This window comes from Aquila chrysaetos, chromosome 2, assembly GCF_900496995.4.
Source record: "Aquila chrysaetos chrysaetos chromosome 2, bAquChr1.4, whole genome shotgun sequence".
Taxonomy (NCBI): domain Eukaryota; kingdom Metazoa; phylum Chordata; class Aves; order Accipitriformes; family Accipitridae; genus Aquila; species Aquila chrysaetos.
Genome location: NC_044005.1, coordinates 60,875,737 through 60,899,042, shown reverse-complemented (window position 1 = coordinate 60,899,042; position 23,306 = coordinate 60,875,737). Strand labels below are relative to the sequence as shown.

General features: G+C 36.1%; 1 protein-coding gene across 2 annotated transcripts in view; it reads left to right on the top strand.

Annotated features, from left to right (window-relative positions):
- The window catches only part of AFG1L (AFG1 like ATPase), a 71,521-nt gene that overhangs the window by 35,816 nt on the left and 12,399 nt on the right, over nt 1-23,306 (top strand). For both annotated transcript variants that reach the window (XM_030043929.2, XM_041118354.1), the window contains 3 exons: nt 7,997-8,079; nt 11,537-11,607; nt 11,864-11,964. In XM_030043929.2, coding sequence (XP_029899789.2) covers nt 7,997-8,079; nt 11,537-11,607; nt 11,864-11,964 — 255 coding nt within the window. The remainder of the gene's footprint in view (nt 1-7,996; nt 8,080-11,536; nt 11,608-11,863; nt 11,965-23,306) is intronic.

The window sequence follows — 23,306 nt, the reverse complement described above, 5'->3', positions numbered from 1 at the left end:
CACAAATAAAATGTTTGTCATCCAAAATTAACCTGAGCGTGATTAGTTTCATTGGTATTGTACAGGATTCTTGGATGACATTTTGAAAGTTTTCCTCAAAATTTGTTTGTTTTTTTGGGTTTGGGTTTTTTTTTGTTTTGCTTTGTTACAGTGTTTACAATTGGGACAAACATGAAGTGTCTAAGGCTATTGTAGCAATTTCCCATATTTTGTTATTGCAGAAGAATATAGGGGAAAAGACTAAAAAAAAAATCAGTTAACCCCTTAAAGCATTGCACTATTTTGTAGAACAAATAGCCTTTTGTACTTGAAGTTGATTTGATCTGTGAAAGGCAACACCTGAATATCATGTAAAGCTAAGTAATTATGACTGATTGTAAGGTTTTTTTTTTCAGGTATAGGTCACAGGAAATTCAGTTAGGGTAGAGTATGTACAAAGCTAAGAAATATGCAGATTTTCTGTTGTAAGATCGTGTAAAAATTATTTACAGTTAATACTTGCATAAAGGTTAGAAAGGTTGATGAAGTGATATTTAGTTTTGCTTTACTATTCACTGCGTGTCAGAATGTAATTATGACTGATTCATGAAACTGTCTTAGCAATGAACCATCTTTATTAAAATGCTGATCAAGACAAGAGCTGACAGTAATAAAGAATAGAACATTTTAGTCTTGTTGCTTTTGAATGATTGCTAATTACCCCAGAGGTCATGTATAGTGCTTATGAGGATTCATTGACATTTTCTTTAAAGTCTACTGTTTCAACAACATCTGAACAGGGAGACAAAAACTGTATGCACACCCAACAACACTTGGACCAAGTTTTTATCCATCACCATACCTGATGATTCCCTTTCTCATTGTCCCTCCCCCTGAGGACATCTCATTTCCATGGATTGGTGTAGCAGAAAGTTAAGAGTGTTACAAACTTGATTTATACTCTCTCTCTCTCTCTTTTTTTTTAATTTTTTTTTTTTTTTTTTTTTTTAATAAGGCAAATTTTAAGCATGGATAAAAGGAGCAGCCCTTTGAAGGTCCTGCACCTGTATCACGCTTGCTTGTGACTAATGGTCTGGTTTGATCTCCTTCTAGAGCTGCACCAGAGAGGAAACACTGCACTTAACTTTGTACACTTCTCAGCAGGCTGTGGACAGACCTGCCCAGCTCGTGAGTCCCAGTTGGACCAGTTTCACATTCTGAAACGTGCTGGTGGTTGTCATTTGCTGATGACTTTGAGAGTATGCCAAAGTTAAAACCTGTGGGTATGCTTTGCAGGTCAGAAATAGTTTTTTCATGACACACTGCATTTTTGCTTAAGAGGATTCTTGTTCTACCACAGTTATGAATCATTTGGGAAAATGCCAATTGTAATGGTATCCTTTGGATAGAGAAACCTTTTCTTGAAATCGCTTAAGAATTTTAAGAAAGAAGAAATAATATTCTAGTTGATAATCGAACACTACATGGAGTCAAATAAGGAAAAATAAAAATGGTTAAGTTTACTGAGTTCTGTTTACCTGAGGAACGCTTCCTCTGTTGCTGGTTGATGACTCTCATCATGCGTCTACATGTTGTGTAATGCAAGAGAATTTTTCTCTCTCAGGCTGGGTGTAAATGTATGAGAGGAATGATTACCAGTGAACAATCTCATTATTTTCTGATTTGCTGGGGGGAAGGAATATTAGTGATCCTGTGTATTGTTAATGGAGATCAAATCAGCAGGACAGGTGTGGGGTGTTTTTTAATGGGGGGGGGGGTTGTATGTAAGCTAATACAAAGAGTTAGATGCTGAGGATGCATTTGAAAAGGGAAGGTGATACTTATGTGGAAATTATGATTTTTTTTGCTCAGAAAGAGTGGTTAGAAGTTGCACTTCTCAGTTAGGCATGGCTTGGTTATTAATAGTAGGTGTTCTGATATGCTTGTTAAGAACTATACGAGAGGCCAAGAGTATTACTTGTGCAGCTTTGCATGCCTGGGGATAGGATGATACTCTGCTTGTGTGGAAGGTGTATTTGATACTGCAGATGCAGTGCTACTGCTGCATTTGCAGGTGTCTGGTTTGACCCAAGTGTGAAAGGCTGAGGAAACTCAGCAGGTGTGGGAATTAAGGTAATGATCATCCCAAGGTGAAGCACTCTCAAATCTCTGTTCCCCTACACCTTCTCTGGAGGTCCTCTGATAGGGTTTGTCTTGCCCTATGGGCTGACAGGGTGATTTGTATGGGTTTGTATGTTGGTTTTTGGTTTTTTTTTTTTTTAATGCCATTAAAATTCAGAGCAGAGAATGGCAACTGCATTGACTTACAGTGGTCTCCGGTAAGGTTAAGAAATACCTGCTCAACCTGCATTATCAAGGGTCATGAACTGATCACAATATTTGAGCTCATAGGGACACATGGTATTTAGTACAGTGTCTCGTGTACTAAATGTACACAAGCCCATGTATTAGCATTTCAGGTTTTTTATGACACATGGGAAACACATGTCTTGAGAACTTGCTGGTTATCTAGTTAACTTTGTCTTTTGAGATTTTCTGAAACCTTTGTTCCTCTACTTAAGGATCTATCATGTTGTGTACTTTAATTTCTTCAGCAGTGAAACATTTTAATAGCTACCATTCTTGATTGCAGCAACAAAGGAATATTAGAGGAGCTTACAGGAAGAAAAATGTATTTATATTACTCTATATTCAATAACTTTCTACAGTAGGTATACTGAAAGTCTAATTTTATCTATTCTATCTGAAAGTTTTCATTTTAGGTGTTTTGTCTCGAGTTGAGCCTTGAGGCTTTGTCTTTTTTCCTTCTGGAATAAAAAGTTTTTATGCCACTTCAGTGGAAATGACTGCATGATCATGCTTTATTTTTAACTTCCTAATTGCGTTTTCAATTCTGTAATTGTATTTGTTCTTTGTACACATAAATACATAAATGACTTCAAAATAAATTGTATGACTAATTAATTTTATGCATTTGAATTGAATAGGGTAAGTCAGACTTGAAACATCTCAATAGAATAGCAAATCTGTTGGAAACTGTAGATGGTTCCATAAGAACAGACTAGACTAACTGTAGCTTCAATTTTAAGTATTTATTTCAAAAGAAAAGTAGAAGTTTAGCCCAAGTAAATGAAATCTGAAAGTTTAAAACTCCATCTTAAAAAAATGGAAACCAATAGTTACAGTCGTGGCTTTGACAATTAAGTACTAACAATCTGAGCACTCCAGTTAGTTCTTTGGCTGTTGATTAGGATTCCGTGGTGGTGATTAGTGAGTGTGAGGATGCAATCACATCTGTAGGGTTTAATCAGTCCAGTGCTGGAGAAGTTAGTCCAAAGTTGAAGAAAGAAACTGGAACTTCTACATGTAATCTTAGTAGGGTTTTTCCCCAGGCTGCAAAAAGATGAAGGGTAAAAAGTAGAGAAGCCTACCTCCCCTGCCCCCCACCCCCAAACTTGCAGGGTTTGTAAATGATAGTACTGATTTTCTAGTTCCATGATGCAGGAGTATAATGTCGTTGACACCTCTGAAGGTGAGAAAAGGTGCATGGTGGTACTCACATATGCACCCTCTCTGAGGTTCAGTATTTCATTCTTACAGTTGTGAGCAGTATTTGTATTTCCATAGTGTGCAACCATGTATCTGTTTTTCATTTTTGTAAATCTAGTATTTTAAGTGTTTTGCTTGAATGTTTACAATATTTTGGTGTGCTTTATTTTCTTCTATTATACATTCTGATTATATGCTGTCTTTTTAACATTTAAAGCATTTCTCTTGAAAAAATAATTTACAAATATGAACATTTTGCCCTCTGCATCCTGTGAAGCAGATAAGTGAATGTTTATGTGTGTAGAAACAAAAGAACTGTGGTGGGTACCCTTGTCTACAAAGGAAACCCCAAAAGGAAAAACTTTTGGATCTCTGCTCAGCACATAGCTTCTCTGTGACCTTTCTGACTCTGGCTTTGAGTAAAGGTGACCATGTGCTGAATCCCCCTTTAGAACTGTCTCCACCCGTACATTCTTAACTTGGAGGAGAAATGCTGTTGTTATTGCCTGGTGGTGCAAACAATCCTCCCATTACCACCTTTTCAGTTCACTGGTACTGCTATCACGCCCTTTCTCTTCTCTACTGCATAGAGCTCAGTTTGCATAAATAGCATTGCCCACACCAGTACATGTTTGTATGCCATTTTGTTGGCATTAATTTCTTCCATATTATCATTTAATGGTTGATTTCTTTATTCACACTTCTGTTTGATTTTTTTTTTTTTGTTACGTTATTTTCCAATAGCACCTATAGATCTATGCTCTACTGTGATATAGTCACGCAAGGAGAAGGTTGTTCCTACTCTACAAAGGTTATAATCTAACAACAGCAATCATGTTTTAAAGGAATGTTTTCTGGGAACATGGTGCTACACAGATCATAATGTTTTGTTTTAATAGCAGGAGCCATCCATTTTATGAATACAGTGTCTAACAGAATAGGTGTGAGTGAGCTCTGAAGTGTCTCAGTAGAAATAATTAATGATGAACAGCGGTAGATACTTATTCAGGTGAAGCTGTAGAAGGGTTAGGAAATTCTCATGGCTGTTTTATTTTTGTTTAGAACATGGGCTCTAAATGACTGGAGTACCTTCCTGAACTGAGCATCAGTCTGGAGAGGCCAAAAAAAAAAAAAAAAAAAACCCAAAAAAAACCAGGGAGGGGGGAAGAAACTGGCTTCAAGGTCCGAGTCAGTGGTTCTTGAGACAGTAATGGATGAAAAATATGCTAGACATTCAAAGTAAAATATAAACCAGAATTTGACTGAGAATGCTGGTTTGAAAAATAAGAGGCAGAACTGTATTTGAAAGATGGCACAGAATTAAGCAAAAAAAACCCAAACCAAAATTGGAAATTAATTAGGAAAATTCAAGGAGCAGGATAGTAAAAGGCCAAATGTTTACCAAAGGACTGAGTATCCCTATGTTTCTGTTAACTGGCTCCTACTTCTATGCTTATATCGTGTGTTACAGAAAACTGCTGTATATCAGAATTCTGGTTTTCCATTTTGTTCATGTTTGGTTTAATTGACTTTTGCCTCCTAAGAAAGGACTGTAATAACTGTATTTTATACATCTCTGACCAGGATGCTGCTATTGCCTTTCTGGCTGAAAGGTCCTATAGCCCAGAATATCTAACATGTTTTTGAAATAAACCGTGTAATGTTATATCACACTAGAATCAGTAGTAGTACATTATTGTAGACATACAAGACAGGGTTTATAGGGAAAAGAAATATCTTTCATTTAGGCAACTGTTTGTAGCTTAAAAAGGGCCCAAAAACGTAAATAAGCTTTTGAGCACACAAGCTCTTCTTAACTAGTGTCACTAATGATAGCGATTTTTCCTGAATAGTGATAATACTAATTACTCTGAAGAAAGAGAAAAGGGGAGGAAGACAGGAGAAATGAATCTACTTCATAGCTATATTGGTGCTATTTACACCTACGGTTCTTAGCTCCAAAACTCATTCACTATAATGTTAAATCATGGAGTCAGTCATAAAAGACTGTCAGTGCATTTAAGGAGTGATAAATTTGTAAGCAGGACACAAGTGGACTAAAATACTGTAGCACCAAGTGCTGATTTGTATTTCAGCAAGCTGCAGTGGCCTGCATAATATAGCCCAGTATCAGTCTGTATTTGAGTGCACAGAATGTCTGCTGTACTCAGCAGTCATTAGCAGCTGAGCCACAAACACTGCTGTAAATATCAGCACAATAAATTTACACCAGCTACAGTGTTCAGGTGCTCTTTTTTTTTTTTTATTTCAGCCCTACCATAACCATACCACGCTTTTAAGTATATGTAGTTGTGTGTTCACTCTTCACTCTGTATGCAACACAACACCCTGAGAGAGCAGTAGAGTTTGTAAACCCACCTTGAAGGCCAAAGAGATGAGACTGAATTCATGCCAAATTTCCTATCTGTTGTTTCCAGGAAAAAAGCCAAAATGATAAACAGTGTTACTAAATATCTGAGTATTTAAAGTTAATCTAAATAATCTCATATTCTGCATAGCTGTAGTAATAACGTGTTGCGGTTGGGTTTGTTTTTCGCCCCCTACTAACATGAAGAAAATAGTACTTGAGCTAATCTACTACTTTGAAAAAATAAAACATTAGGCGGAAGGATTCTGAGCATCAGTGCCTGGCAAAGAAAAGCTAAGTATACCAGCTTTGCTGTGAAATTTCAGGAATCTTCCTTCTAGATTGACTGCCAGACTGATGCTGAAGAAAAGCTTAAACATCCTCCCTCCCTTGTGCATATTATTACATGCCTCTGGAACTTTTTTCTTCTGCTCTGTTATTCTCTTTCTTTGTAAGCTTTCACAAAAAGAAAGGGAATAGATTATAATAATATTGTAGCACCAATGCTATTGTGTTTGCAGTAGCCTTAGCCCAAGATAATGATTTGATTAGCATGGCTTTTTCACTTACCGGAATTAAAGATACATGGATTTTCCTGGGATTCTGTGCTTTCAGGATGATTTTTTTTCATCTTCTTTCTTCAGCTGTATATCTTTGCAGAGAAGTTGGAGGTTTAAAATAGGTATAGAGCCTTCAGTAATAGCCAAGGGTAAAAAAATTAGTGCAATGAGTCATCATAGTCACTCCTGCAGATATTTGTAATCTATAAGTCCTATGCAACACATTTGTTCAAAAGGGCCATTGTTCCTTAAATCACTGATGATAGTTCTTCTAAAATTCAAGGGGTTTTTTCCTGCAATGTAGTTGCTAGAAATGAGATTTGACATTTCCAATTTTGTTATTTGAATGGCCTCAAGGAGGCTTTGAAAAATTTGACACAGAATATGAAACGCTTCACAAGAGTATTAAAGATAAACTAATAGTTCATAGTGCAGTGAAGAAGTAGATTAATTTAATGGATTCTAGCAATCCACAGAATTTTAATGGTGTTGAATTACCTACAAAAAAAAAGTTTTATTGCTTTAATTAAATTATTGATAGAGGTATATTTTCTAAAATATTAAAACTTTTCCTCCCTTTCTTTTATAGCTTCTTTTGCTTCTAGCTGTGTAACACCCAGAAGTTGTGCATGTTGGCAGTAGTAATAACAGATAAGCAGAGCTATTCCCTTTGACCCAGAGGGTGTAAAATCTAGATCCCGCTGAGGTTAGGGAGAATTTTGCTCTCAGTCTCAGGCCTTGAATCAAAAAAAGCACCCTTCAGTACAGCTGGTTTTGAGTTTTCTAACAGAAGTAATTATTGTGACTACTCAGGGACATCTGTATCACACTGGGAATCTTACAGGTTGTTTAAAGGGAAAAAGAAAAGAAGATCCTTTTCTGAGTCAATTCAGACATCACAAAAATGAAACAAAATCTTTTTGATATAGAGCTTTGTTTATTCCCCCTTATGCTTCGGTCGATCTTGCAGCAAGACTTGGTTCATATATTTGATGTTCGACTCACAAAATTTTTTATCTTCTTAGTAGAAGGAAAAGATAAAATTATTTTTAGCTTATAAAGTAGAAGTAGTTTCAGTTGTCTCTGTTGCTAGAATTTGATTGTAGTCTCTTAAAGTTTTATTGCTCCTAATTTTCTGTGTCTAAATGTATATTCTTTAATGTGAAAATAATTATTTTTACACACTCCCCCAACAAAGCACTACGCAGAGAGAATGAGTAATATCCACTGTCGTTTCATTTCGTGTGCTTCCAATCTGTATTAATTTTCTAGTTGATGGACTTTTGAAAATGGTTACTTTTTTGTTTTGAATATGTGAATGATTTCCAGCTTATTTCTTTGCTTTCATAAATGTAAAGGAGACTTCAGTTTTGTGATCTTGAATTTCAGTTTTGCAGATGAAATTCATGCTGATGGTTTATCACAGCACTGTGTCTTCTCTCTAACACAGACAATAGTAAATACAGCTTTGGTTTGAGGAGAGCTTTTTTTTTTTTTTTTTTTTTTTTTGTCTCTGTAGAAATACTGCAGCACAATCCAGCTTGATTCTGGAATAGACTACAGGAAACGAGTGCTTCCTGCTGCTGGAAAACTTTACTACCTGTAAGTTTATGTATGATATGGTATTTGTCCTCTTTTTCCTTCTTATTAGCCAGTAATTTTCTAGTCAATGGGAAATGAAAAATGTATAGTAGAATTAGCAGAGTGTGACTTTTCCTTTCTTTGCCTTCTGGTCCATTTTGTTCAGCAAACCGCCTTCCATTATGCCTTGATATTAACTTCATTAAACTACATTTTCAGTATCGACACTAGCATCATTTATAATGTGTGACTGAATAAAAACTAATTAGATTTTTTGGGGAGGTGTGGTGTTTGGAGAACTGAAGTGACAGATGGTTAGAAAGTAATGAATATCCTCTTGTAAGAGATTGCACAATTCTCTTATAATAGAAGAACATCCTTATTGTATTTAAGTAATTAAGTATTTATAGAAATCCAATGACAAGGATTCATTTAATGTTGGGTGTTTCCAGTGCTGTGGATTTAAAAAAAAACCAAAAAACCAACACCCTCCTATTTTGACAGATTGTGTCTGTTTATCATGACAAAATTTCTCTAGCACTTTATTCTATATTTGCAAATAAATATATTTAAAAATACATTCACAGTGTGCTTATGGTTGCAGCGTATATCTGCCTAATAGAAACATCCTCTCTTTTTTTTTTTTTTAAATACTTTGAAACCTTTGCATTGCAGACATTTTTCTATTTCGTATTTGTTCTTACAGTATTATTTAATCAATAACAACCTGAGCAAGGTAGACAACAACAAGTTAAAATGAGATTTATAACTGTTGTATCTTTCAAACCAACATACTATATCAATTTAAAAATCATGTTTCCATTAAGAAAGGTGCAGTATTTTCATTGATGTATCAGATATTTGAAATGAAGTATGTCCGTATCACTTTATTATCAAGTTAGAAATTGTAGTAGTTTGTCCAGAAGGAGGAGTACTGCTTAGTAGAATTACAACAGGTAACTCTTTCTGCTTCTGGAAGGAAATGACAGAATTTTATATATGGAAAACAGGGCAAATGCACGTTCTGTATCTTCAAACAAAATGTGACTGTATGAACTCAAGAAAAGTAATTCTTGTTCTATATTCTTGCCTGACTCCACTTTCTTAAAGTTTTGCGCTGTCTGCTTGGAAGTACTGTTTGAAGCTACCACTGTTATCTTGGCATTGCTCATCGTGCCTCTTGTTCCGATGCCTACGTAGCTGTCTTCTTACGGCCCAGCTTATTGCACCCGTTGCACTCTGTGACTTTCTGTTCGATAATTGCGGAGAGCACCTACGATATTCTTTTCTCACTGTCCGTACTCTGAAGAAAGGAAAAGCACATGCATGGTTTCTAGCAGGTAAAAGGCTAAACATGGTGCCTATGGCATCAGCTGACAGAGGAGAAGAAATACGAACAAGTCCCAGGAGTAGTACCCAGCCAAAGTATTTCATGGTGTTCTGCTGTAAAACTTGTGATTGAGTGAATGGCAGAGATTGGTGATAAGTCTGTCTCATGTTCTCTCATTGGAAAGGTGTTGGTTACTTCTAGAGCTTGTTGTGTAAATCATTAGGAAGCAGTGGGGAAAAAAAAATAATTAAAAAAAATCCTGTAGCTTCCAATGGAGATAAGATACTTATTTTATCGTCCTTTTTTTTTCTGAGGGAATCTCTTTCATTCTTCTATTCAAACTTGTTCATTGGAGCTTTCAACCCTGAAGAACTAGCACAGTATGTGGGGATATTTTTGTTCTGTTTTGTTTTAATATTAGGTACTATACAGTATTTTGCTACAGATATTTGAAATTTATTTACCAGTCTTGCCCCCAAAAGAAAATGTTCTTGTCCAACGTGTTTGCATTCCCCCATTAATGGTGATAGTATCATCATGACATTTTTTAAAAAATCCTCTTGATGCTTCATAATTTGTGTAGTCTTTTCTTCATTTAAAATATGCAACTAAGCGTTGTTTAAAGCTGTTTCATACTCATCTGAAAGGAATCAGTATAACACAATTACAAGATTTCTGATCAACACAGCTTTTGTGATCTTAGTCTCGGGTGTCTGTTTTCAAAACAAACTTTCTTGGCATTTAGGTGCAAATATCCACCTAAGCATTGTATTCAGCTGTTTCTTCTTGTAGCCTTTACATCAAACTTTTTGATGGTTATATGCATACTCTCCAACATATATGCACTCTTTCCCCCTTTTATGCCTTTTTTTTCTGTTTTTATCTGTTCCTTTTCATTTGTTGTTTTGTCAGAGGAAAGCAGCACACAAGTATCAATGTTGAGAGAAACTTCTTTTTTTGAAGTTACAATTTTATGTAATTTCCTTTTCAGAAAAGGTTTTTGAAGTGTTTGAAATGGCACCTGCAGAAGTTTGTAGAGTTTTTTTTATCCAAATTCTTTGTATCTACAAGGTTTGTTATCGTTAAGCTTGAGCTAAAAAGTAGTTATTTTAGTTCTGCTGTTAACATTTTTAAGGTGCTTAAGGCCTAATGAACAGGAAAGTAACTGTGTAACGTGCTGATCATCACTTGTCATTTAGAGGAGGTCTAGAACTGTGTGAAGCAATGCAACTTGAGTGCATCCGTGATCTGTAAAAGTAGACTTTTCACACCAAATGAGATTATACAAACTTCAGTGAAGTGTTTTATATCCTAGTTCTAGTTTATTGTCTACCGTAGCTTTAATTTACTATTCTCACCTTTCAAACTAGCTGAGAAAAAACAAATAGTTAGAAATATTATCTATCTTCTTTAAGAATGAAACACAGAAAGGCTGGCCCTCTAACCCATTCAGTGACAAAAAATATTTTCTGATCATGCTGATTTATAGTTCTTGTGGCAACCAGAAGATGAATATAAACTTTACTTCAGCTCTCAGCACGGATATTTTGCATTTTCACTGTCTGTGGTTGATCTTTTCCCAAATAGCATTGGGGACAGAGTGGGGGAAACTGATAAAATTACTAATGGGGAGATCATGCTGGTATGTTCAATTTCGTAGTTTAATTTTGCAAATTGTCTGATCAATACAATCAGTTGACTTGATTTCCCCCCACCACCACCCCGAAAGCTGCTCCAATATTTAATTTCACAAAGTCGCCTCTCAGAAATTTCAAAGGATACTTCTTTAGGTGCTTGACTGCCTTGCCTTGTCTATTTGCTCTTATTTTGCATGCAAGATAGAGCCAGAAGCCTTTTTTCTCATTGTGTACACATAGTGTTAATGGATCTGCTCTGCCTGTATTGCTTCATTACTGGAAACAGCTTAAAACACAGAAGTCTTTCAGTGTATGCAAATAAGGCAGAATCATCTACCTGAGAGTTAATATTCTCTACTTTTAAGTGTATTCTAAATCTAATGTTTGTATTTAGAGCATAACATCCTGTTCTCTTTTTTTTATGGGCAAAAAGCTAAGCAGGCTCAGGCAGCTGTTTGATGTTGGCTTCAAGTGTTATTAATTTCATATTCTATTATTCTTTTCACTGTAGCACAAGTGAAGCTGATGTGGAGGCTGTCATGGATAAGTTGTTTGATGAGCTGGCTCAGAAACAAAATGATTGTACGTAAGTTAATTTCTCTTGAAAGAGAATACATTTAGAACACAATGCCCAATCTCCACTGACCAATTAATAAGTTCCATTGCTGTATATGGGTTGATGCCACACTCAAGTGGCAGTCATTGTATCAGCATTTTGTCTAATTTATGTGTTGAATCATGTGCTATTATTCATCAAGCTATGCATTTCCTATCTGTAAGAGATGAATTTTATAGTAATTATCCAGAGAAGATTGAGTCTTTGTTCATGTTCCCATAGTAACTAGACCAAGGATTCTAAAAGTGCAAGGCAGAGAGCTGAGGCTGAATAAAGCGTGTGGAACCATTGCAGACTTCACGTTTGAAGAGCTGTGCGACAGAGTGAGTACCCAGTCAAATCTAGATCAGTTAACACTCAGACTTTTCACAGTTTAAAAAAAACCCCGACAAACCCCAAACACAAAAACTCGGTATTTTCCCAAGTTGTACTAAATTAAAAGGGCTTTTTTTTAACTTGGCAGAAAGATTTTGAATTTAACAGGAGGAAAAAAATGAACTCCCCAAAAGAACAATAATAATTTTCTTTTTAATGATACAGTAAATTCACTCTTAAGTATATCACAGATTGTCTTCAAAAATCCTAATACGGTATGTGCCTGGGCTAACATCATTGCTAGTATGTTAGTGGTCACAACATACCAATATGTAAATAGCATTCAAATACTGTTTTTAAAATCTGGGGTTTAAGTTGCTACTCAAGCAAAGGAGTAGTAATGCTGGCACCACTAGAGTAAAGCTGTTGATGCATGCCTTAGTTGTGACTAGCTGTATAGGGGCTGTTTAGTCCCAGGCCTTCTCAAAATTTGCCAAATTTTGCTAAATACTGCCAAATTCTCTGCTAAACATGTGGGGTGTGATTCCTGAAAAGCTCTCTTTGTATATGACCTCCAGCGGGTTTGAAGACAGTCCCCCAGAAGTTGCATAGTACTTCAGTGACCTCTCTGCTCACACCCGAAGTTATTGTTAAATGATCACAACTCTAAACTGGGCTGATAGCACCTTTGATTCAGGATGCTGACCAGTCCTTTGGTTATGACATTGTTTTCACTTCCTTGTAGCTACCAAGTTGATAACTATTTGGACAGAAATTTCACTGGTTGTGTTTCAGACTGTAGGTTTTAGGCTTTGTTAGTTTTTAGTTTCCGACAAAACCAGTTAGCCATTTGTGAGAATGGAGGTATGTCATGGGTAGAACAGCTTGCTTTTTCACTGAAAGTTTTGAGTCCTTTTCTTCATTGTGCCTCTTAACGTATCAGGAAACTATGTTTTCAGCAAACACTTGTGAAATTCTTTAGTCCAGTAAATGCCTTATGTACTTAAATGGGATGATAAATTGCTTCTAAGAAGTGCTCTGGTAGCTCACATGGCAGTGGCCACTACTTTGGGTCTGAAGGTTCTGATCTGGTTGAATAATTATGTGGGGTTCAGACCCCACAGAGCTGAGGTGCTTGGTTTGTGCTCAGAACAAGTAAAGAGAATCCATATGAAATGTTAAACATCATTTAACAGTAGTGTTCTTATGCTGATCACGCAGGACTTGGGGAGTCATGCTGTCTCGATTCAGATACCTTCTGCAGATGTGTTATGATAGTCTCTAATGGAATAATCACATGCTTAAAACAACACAGCAGACAAAAAATGTTTTTCTTTAACAGCTTCCTTAGTCATCACTTACTTTCTTTGCATATGCCTCCATTTGTTTCTACCTTTAATTGTTATATACAATTATTTATTTTGCCATGAATTTTCCCTTCAGATCACTGATGTACCTTCATAAATAATACGTTAGTGTATTGGTAAGGTGGTATCACTGTGCTCACTTCATAGATAGAGAAATATAGTCATGAACTTCAGAATTGTCCATTAAATTTGGATGAACAGCTTGAGTTGCCTTTAATATGTTTTTTTTTTTTTTCATGAATGTAAACTTTTATAGGGCTTCATAGCAATAGTAAAAAATTCCTATTGGTATAAGCTGCATTTAAGACCTTGCCTGCTGTGTTGCTCTGTTTGCCCACCCTATTGCCATTAAAATCTGCTAATAGGCAAAAGAAAAATTCAGTTGTCAAACCATGAAGCCATGTTCCTTCTTTTCATGAAATCTTTCAACTTTTTGATGGAAAAATTTGTACATGCATTATCTCTTTTTAACAGTCAGAATGGGAAGTCATTCCCACTGATGCCACAGAAGAAGTAGGTAGGATCCAGAAGTGTGCACTGGTGGTTTGTAGCCAGAAAAACCCCCAAAGTCAGGAGACATTCAACATGACAGGAAGTATAAAGTCATTCAGAAATATTCAAGTAAGCTGGCTAATAGTGGGAACTATTTGTGGAGGGATAAAGCAGAAATGGGTAGGAGACATAGCTACAAGGTATTTAGTACTGCTTGTGGTGCCAAATGTTAGACAAGTTGACAGGCATCATGAGTGCAACTATTAAGAAAAAGGAAACTGGAAGGCTGAGAAAGATGTAATGAAAAGGAAGATCCACAAAAGAAAATACTGGAGGAGAATTTGTTGGATTTGGCTAGAGTGAATCTGCAGGTTTCTTTGTGTAGGACATGGGGACAAAGTCCCATGGGAAGCCAGATTGTGTGAAAGGATGCGGGGTGGGGAATCTTCTTAGGCGGAACCTGTAGCAACCAGGAAGGGGCTTAACTGACAGCCCAAGCAAACCATCCTAGGTAGATAAATGCAATTAGAAGTTGGTGTCATAGGAGCCAATTAAACTTCTGACAGAATTGAAAACAAGATTTGCAGTTGGGTTTATATCAATGATAAGACCTGGTGACAAGCATGATAAATGGGAAATTCTCATTAATGAGAAATTGAGAAAATGAGATATAATTGATATTATTGAAATCTCATGGGACAATTCATAAAACAAGAATGTGAAATCAGTGCTTACAGCCTACTTAAAGACAGTGGCTAAAAGAGCTGGAGGATGGTATGCAACATTAAAGACACTGGTACCTGCCTTAAAGTTAATTAATACAAGGATCTTGAATACATATCAATCAGTCTGCTAATTAACAAACCCAAGAGGGTAGTACTCATAGGGGTCTGTTGCAAACGGAGAATGAGGTACATTGCTTCTTAAGCAGTTGGCTATAAAAAGCTTATGAAGAAAAAATACCATTATATGGGAAGCTTATGCTGTAGATGAAATGCAGGAAATGGTGAAATGTAATTAGCCTGAAATTGCAAATGATAATTTTCTAGCATAAAATGTACTGCATCCAGTACAAGGTCGTTTGGTTTGAGCAGCTTTATGGGAACTTACAGTGATGAATTCATCTAGAAATTTGTGTTGCGTAGGGACAATCTTCTCCGTAATTTTCTAACATTCAGTGTAACCAAAAGATACTTCTGAACAGTGAAATTACATATTTGAGTGTTCAGGAAAAGTAATTTTCAAAAGCAAAAGGGAAGTATGACCAAAACTAACTGGAAAGGGAAGTGTAAACAACAACAACAAAACCCAGGATGGACTTTTTGAGGAAGAAGGTAGTACAAGTATGTCCTGTGTCACTGTCAAGACAGAATCAAATAACTAGTTGCCATTCATTCTATATTATGAAGTGCAGGAAAATTAAAGAGAAACTAAAGATTATGGGCAAATATTATGTCTGCTCAGCTGTAAGGCTTGTTGTTGTTAAGTAAAATGGGAGTTTTGATATGGTTTGTATTATCTGAATGTTATTGTCTTATTCTTAGTTGGAGATGGGTGAACTTTTAATAATGATGTGGAAAAAGGAAAAGGTTTTGCAAAAAATACTTTTCTAGGTGAAGCAGAGTGGAATACTTGTTTCACTAAAGGGTAATAAAATAACTTTCAGTCTGTTAATAGTTAGTTAATATGTTAAAAATAGCCTGCAAATACATTTTGAGTCATTGGAGTCCTGGAAAACTAGGCTGAGATCTCTAACTAGCTTTTTATTTTTGAGAAATGTTGGAGTGCAAGAGAAATTCCACAGCACTAGAAGAATGCTGCTATTTGCCTATATTAAAAAATAAACAAGCAAAATCTATGCAAGCATGATGACCAGTATAACTGCAGGCTGTCGGTCAGATTTTAGTCCAGAAAGGGTAACGGAGAAGCTGGTTCTGGATTCACACAGTGGATAACTAAAGAATGGAAATGAAATTAATTCCAGTCTCCCTGATTTTGTGGAAAAGGTTGAGTTTTGTAGATGCTGTTCTTACTAAGAAATTGGCATTATGCAGTGTCAAGAAACTATTTGTTAAATGGATGGATAAGTTAGTTAACTAACTTAGAAAAAGAATTGTTACTGAAGGATTGTTGTTGAGTGTAGCATTTCTAATGAGTATATTTTTATGTTAAGCCCAGTACAGTAGTTATTTTCCCCAGCAGTTTTGAATATAACATAAATGCTAATACAAATTTGCTGTAAATACAAAGGGTGCTGTGTGTATGGGGGGAGGAGCAATGAAAACAAGGGTGCTGTGTGCAATTTATTTCTCAGCAGAACTGAGATTTTGGGGAGGAAGGAAAGGGTTTGGGTTTTTTTGGCTTTTTTAAATCTAAGCAAACACAAGATTTTGCCTCTAGAAATTTGGAACACATGTCATACCCACAGGAGGAGGAGACTGTGTCCTAGGCACAGTGACTTGGAAATAGATTTAAGTGTTGTAATGGACAAGCAGCTCAAAAGCAGCTTTTGGTCCAGTGTTAGAGCGTTTAGACCTAATTTCATCTGGGTTGGGTAGAGTAGAAATAAATTGGAGGGTAGAAGGATTATTTTAATTTTGAAAACATCTCAGATTGATGGCAGAATGTTAGGTGTGTTTTTGACATCAGAATTTTAGAAAAGACATTGAAAAACTTGAAGAGGCTGCTGAAAAAGCCACAAGTCATTTCAGCTGGAGAATTTGTGCCCTCACATGACAGACTTACAGTTCAATTTGTTCAGCTTATCAAAAAGAGGACTGGAAGATGGTTTTATAATGTACAGCTATTTCCACAGGAAAAAAACCAGGTATTAATGGGCTCCTAAATCTAGCAGAAGAAGGTGTAATGAAAATCAGAGACTACAGAGAGATTGAGATTTAAAAAAAAAAAAAAAAAAAAAAAAAAAAAGCAGCACCCATTCACACAGTTGGAACAGTGAAGAAAGTGGCAGAGCCTCCTTGAACTGTGTTTTGGGTCAAAACTGGGTGTAATTTTCAGAAGAGGTGTTTGTGTTTGAGCTAAGTACTAGTTCTTAGGCTTAGCTGTCTCTAAAATTCAGGAAGTTGGAGGATCTCATGATCTCTTCTGGTCTTAAATTGCCTGAAACTAGGGACCTGAGGGACTCGGGGTCCCCGCTGCCTGTTGGCAGCTGTCTCACTGCACCTGCACGTGCCGTGAACAAGTTCAGCAGCCGACAGGGGAACGTGCCCAGCCCATCTCGGGGGGCTCAGCCCCCTCATGCTTTTGGGAGTAGGCAATACTTAGCCTGCTACCAGTCGGTGCAGTGAGTTCAGACTGTGTTTTTTCCAAGGCTTGTAGCTTCCTTGGATTTGAGTGGGGTTTCACAGGATGTGTATAAGGCATTTCGCTGATGCCAAGCACTGTTTCTTCCAAATTTGACATTCCTGGTCCACAGCATGGAAGCACTACAACTTCTCACTGAGCCACTGCTAAAGGAAAGTCTAACTTGAGGAGCAAGATCTGTAACTCACAGAAATACAGTAATTATTATTGTAATAATAATTAATACTGAAACTTTTACGAATAAATACTCATTCACACACACAGATGCATGTTCATATGAAGTCAGTTTGGGGCATCCATTCAGAATGGGAAAGTTTCAAGATGAAAACTAGTTTCCTAGTGGAAGGTGGATATCAACTCTATTCCTACTTTTGTTTACATGTTTCCTGTCCAGTAAATACAAGATAGCAAGATTTTTTTTGTGTGTGTGTGAAAAAGTTTATGCTGTCAAAGTCTTCTGACAGAACAACTCAAAATATAGTCTAATTTAATTTAGTTAATGCAATTAACTTCAGTTAAACTTATTTCCTCTGTTACATTTGGTTCATAATTCCAAAAACATTATTTAATTTAAGGTAGAGGGATAAGTGAGTGTAATGGAGGGAATCAGTTTTTTGGGGAAGTTATTTTTGATTACACTGAATTGTTGCAGTATTATCTTGGAGTTGCAATATTATTTTCTGGAGTTTTCTGAAACTGACATATACCATTGCTCACGTGGTTCTCAATAATCGTTGTGACATTAGTGGACAACATTGTACTCAAAACTTGATAAATTGATTTCTTTGGCTATTCATAACCCTTAATGGTTCCAGAAAGAAGAATCTAAGTTTTGCAAGAGTCAATGTGTGAAAGGATGGATGCTTTTGTTATGTTGGAGAAAGAGCTTATTACCCAAATGACTCTGCTTTCACATTGTTGTGACAATATGTCTTCTGGTCTGGTCTTGGGTAAGTGTTACAGTGCAGTCCGGAGGGATAAACATCCAGACCTAAAATGTTACATTTGTTGGTATAGGATTAAGGAGTTGTGTTTGAAATTGTTCAGACGATTTACTTAGTAACGTTTGTAATACAATATTTCATATGAACAGCCTGTAAAACTTTTTCAAATTCAGTGATGTTTCCTTTGAAATAAAATAAAAATTCTTTTTTAAAGGGAAATATTAAAACATTTTCCACTTCGGAATCACATGATTTCATGAAACGTCAGCCAATATATAGTAGATGAAAATAGCAAATCAGCAACTGGTAACTTTATACCATTTGAAACATCTCCTAGCTTTAAGTAGAATTTTCAAAATAGCTGCTTTTGTAATTAATACTTGAGGACCTTGGGAGATAGAGTTGGTGCCTTTCTAGTATTACAGTCTTTTGTTTCTTGTTTCACGTGTTAGCATCAGATTTTTTCACATCAAGAATATAAGGAGTTATTTCTGTCTAAAATAATGTATCAGATATTGGTAGTTACTGGTTGTCCATTAATGTTTATAAAAACAAAATACAGAGAATATATTGTATGCAATGCTGATGTGACACGCAGTTGACTTGGTAGAAAGCATCTTGTTACATTGTTGTGTGCATCGATTTTTAAATCATAGTTTCCCAGTTGAGGAAAATCCCAAGTTTTAGCTAATTTAGTTAATACCAAATTCATACACTTAGATTTTTTGCTTTACTGGCTATGTGAACACATGGAAAACAACAACAACAAAATGCTGCATGAGATGATATTGGTCTATTTTAGTTGCTTCAGAGCAAAATGAGAAGCAGTTTTTCAGATCTGACACGCCAGGGTTTATGTGGCAGTATGGCACACAGTAGCTTTTGTCATGGCTTGAAAGTAGTTACCTGCTCACTAGAATGGAGTCCTGTAAATGTGCTTCTCCAGTGTAATCACTTAGGAGAACTATGCTTGTTTTTTATCAAAATGTTTGTTATCATACCATCTTTTCGAAGGCCCCATAAAATGAACGAATGTGGCCGGAGAGAAGGCTGGGAGAGGCACCAAGCAGAACACGGACATACCGTTCCTGAATTTTATTGCTAATTTTAACTTCCCCCATTCTTTGTGACCTTTAATTAATTTCTTCCTGTCAGGTTCTCCATCTATACGAGGGATACATTTACCAATGGAGTTAGATTGTTGCAAAACATAATTAGTTAATTTTTTCATTGAGTTACTGTGTGAATGAAAGATTGCCACGATAGTCGATTCTAAGGAGCTGGTTGTTGACAAGTAAATTCAGTTTATAATTGTCCTTGACAAATTCTAGAAGGCTTTTTGGGTGGTCAGATCTGATAATTTGAACTCAAAAATGTGTTTATAAAAAACTTATTTTTCCTTATCCCTTTTCTCAGCAATTGTATGTATATCTGAAGTTCAGATGAAAATACTTTTAAAAATAAAATACACATATTAACTTGATTTTAAAACCTCAATATCGTAAACCAGCAATCATGCAAATGTAAGTCTGTCTTACCCCATCAGAGTAGCTTCTTTTCTCTGTGTTTACACATAAAGGATAGTGTTCATTATGCCTTAGAAAAATCACCCTCTGCCAGTCCTCTTTCTTCACTTCCCTTGTAAAATTTTGTTTAAAAAATGGTAATTGTGACAGTTTTGCTTGAATCTTGAGTTGGCATAAATAATTTAGATAACAGTGTACATTATATGTAATGTTCTAAGGTCCTAAGGGAGTAAGGAGATACAGTCTTCCTCACAGCATTATCTTTTACAGTCTTCCTCTCACTTGTGTGTAGCAACTACTGCCCTCTTCTGGGAGTACTGACTTCGTAGTGTACTCAAACACATCCCAGCCTTTTCTTTACTAAGGTTGAATAACTTTGTTTCGTGGATCCTACAGTCTTTTCATTAGGTAATTAAATATACCCTTTCATCCAGCTGCCAAGTACTAATGAACATAGTGTCTTAACATGATAGGAAAGTCTGTCTATAAAACTGATTCCGTGAATGGGTAAACTAAAGAACAAACAGTCATGTTAAATGCAAAAGGCTTAATACAGAAATGCATGGAAGTTCATGAACAACAAGTCACTGTTACCTGGGAAAGTATATCAGCAAAGTATTGCCATATGCATATCCTATTCCTATATTCACCCTACACAACTGCTTCTGGCCACTGTTAGAGGATATGGGGCTAGATGAATCCATGGGGTTTATTATTTTTAAAGTAATTTAAATAAGGTCATGTTTTCAGTTTGAGCTGGAGAACAGAGCAAGGGAATTTGGATTACTAACCATTAGCAAACATACTACAGCATAACAAAGCTAAGAAAATAGATTTAATATCTATGTTGTAAAAGGTTATCTTACTGTGATTTTTTTTTTCTAGAAGTTGTTTAACATTTCTGTAATTGGCAAAATACAATATTTGTGTAGATTAATACAACAAAGAATTGGCAAACATTTTCTGTTAGGTTGTTGTTCCATTGCAATAGGTACACTGTACAGACCAGGAAGAAGATGTGGTTCCTAACTTGCATAGCTTGCACTTCAGAATGAAAGATGTAACTAAGCTTTAAAAAAACAGAAAAGAAAAAAACTCACCATTTTCAAAGGCAATAAGTGATTTAGGAATGCAAGTGTCTGTCAGTTGAATATCTTCCCCTACATGATGACACAACTCAGCTGCATATGCAGTTTAATGATTCTGAATCATTTTGAGGGAATTACCTTCATTAAAAACTGCTAAATGTAACCACTGTGTAATTTGGTGTCATCTTTAGGATTGTAGGATTGTCGGGTGTAGTTGTAAATAAGCATACCATGGAGTTGTTCAGAAGTGAGCACTATTTTCAGTAACTTTTTAGAATCATAGTTTTCCTTAGTTTGATTTTGATCTTAGTTTTATTCCCAGCAGGAGATTAGCTTTTGCAGCTTAAGCTCTGGACTGAAAGTCTAGCTTTTCTTAAAGCAAATGTAGCTAATGATTTAATCTGTTTCTACACCACCCCCAAAAAAAGTTGCCTTACCTAACTCACACATATGTTTCATAAGATACACTTGAAGAAACTTATTTCAGTTAGACATATTGTAATGATGTAGTATTGTTCGTCAAACCTCCTTTCTTTTTCATACCTCATTATATGTGTATCAGGGCTTAATTTTAGAAAGCACTCCCTTCAGTGAAAGCTGCATAAACCTTGAGGTTTTAGATCCTACACTTTATAGACCAGGGAATACATAAAGACAAGATTTTTTAAGCTGATTTTACTTTTAAGTGTTTGCCTTTTTAATTCTTTTTTTTTTTTTCCTTAAATGCCTGAATGTACTTTTTTTTTTTTTTTAAAGCTTTGTTGACCATGGTTTTGAAATCTTAAAAGTAAGTGCCAATATTTAAATAGACCTATAAATAGAATGACCTATAAACCTAATTCCCACAGTTTTTAGGTTCTTTTGAAAACTTAAAAAATCACAAGATCACTTGAATTGTGATCTAGTAGCTTATTTAACGGGAACTTACGTGTTATTTTGATATATATACACTTCTTTCTTATGGCCTTTTTGTGTTTTACCTACTTATACCTGTTGAAATTGTTTGTAGGCTTGTTTGCTTACTGTACAAAGCAAAAGAAACCTTTTTTTTTTTTTTTTTTTTAAGCCTTAACTATTTTTGGAGACCTTTTTGTTGACAAATGCCATACTTTGGAGTTGCAACTGGAAATTTGGCAGTGAGGTCTCTGGGAGCAGAAGTATGGCTTTTGCAGTTCTCTAGTCTGTAGCCAGCTTTGACCAGCTGGTAGGTCTTTGAGGCATCTCACTTCTTGTAGGTTCAGTGTGGATCTCTGCTGCTATTTAGTAGATAAGCTCTTCTAAGGCAGGAGTGATTGTGCTGAATGATGAATAAACATAGGAGCATGCTCTAGTGAGACTGACATTTCAACTCAATTGGGATAAAACAGGGAAATGGGCAAATACCAATGACTAAAGCAGGATTCATCTGTGTGCAAGAAAATGACCTTAAGCAGAGCAGGTGCAGAAAAGGTGTGCTTGGGAGAGTCTAGGCTAGAATGGCATGCATGTTCTCCCCACAGGAGGGGGGGGGGGGGAAGTGAGAACCTTATCCACATCAGTCACCCCAAGTAAAGACCAAGAATGGAAAAAGCACTATTTCATTCAGTAGATAACACTGTCATACATGAATGTAGAATTCTTTATTAATTAAAAAAAAAAAAAGCTGGAAGTTACAAGCATCTTCTTAATCAGCAGAAGAGCAAAGATCTGAAACAACTTTCCACTATGAGAAATGTGACTAAAAAACTTCTGCCGTAAGATCAAGCAAAATCAGTTCTTACCAGGATTCTGTGATGAGATGACCTGAGATAGCAGGGAGCTGTACTTGATCCCGAAAATATCTTCTACCCCACGGTTTATAGATCTCAGATTCCTGCTCTACTGATCCATGTGGGTGTCAAAGCTGGAAAACCACTTACACGAAGGATGGGCAGTAGGTATAAGATAAGGTGTTATCAACACCTAAATGCGGTTAGAAAATTCCAGAATGACTGTTGCTTGTGTTACCTGAGTTTGTCCCTCCTTCTGCATAGGCACTACAGTAATAATCATTGCTATGTGATATTGTAATTACATGATCACATACAGCTGAATGCTGCCTTGAATAATTGGCTTCTGTCATAGTCTGCACCAGAGTTAGTGCATGATACTACTCTTATTTAAAAAAAAACAAAAAAAACCCAAAACCAACCAAACACCCCACCACCCCCCAAAAAAAAAAACCAAAACAGAAAAATATGACCAAAACCCCACCTTTTTGCTGTTGGCAACTGTAATCTTAATTTTCTGGACATTCTTCTTGAGGCGCCGAGTCCTAGACTGCCATAGTCATGGCTCTAACTGAATTCAGTGGGTGGTGTACTTTGAATTGGTAGTGTTCCATGAAACCTGAAAAAATCAACTTTCAGAGGTCCATAACCTGACATCAAGAGTTCACATATGCTTTTAATTTCTCTGTCTTCTGTTTGTAAAATGGAGACAGTATTGCTTTCTTGACTCACAGCTGTAGTTGTAGAGATAAATTCATTATTGCAGATTGAAGTACCTAGCTGTTGTGGTAACAAAAGCTAAAGCAGAAATGCATAATTCTTCTTCCAGGCAAGCATTTGAAAAGTTGGTAAAGAATGAGA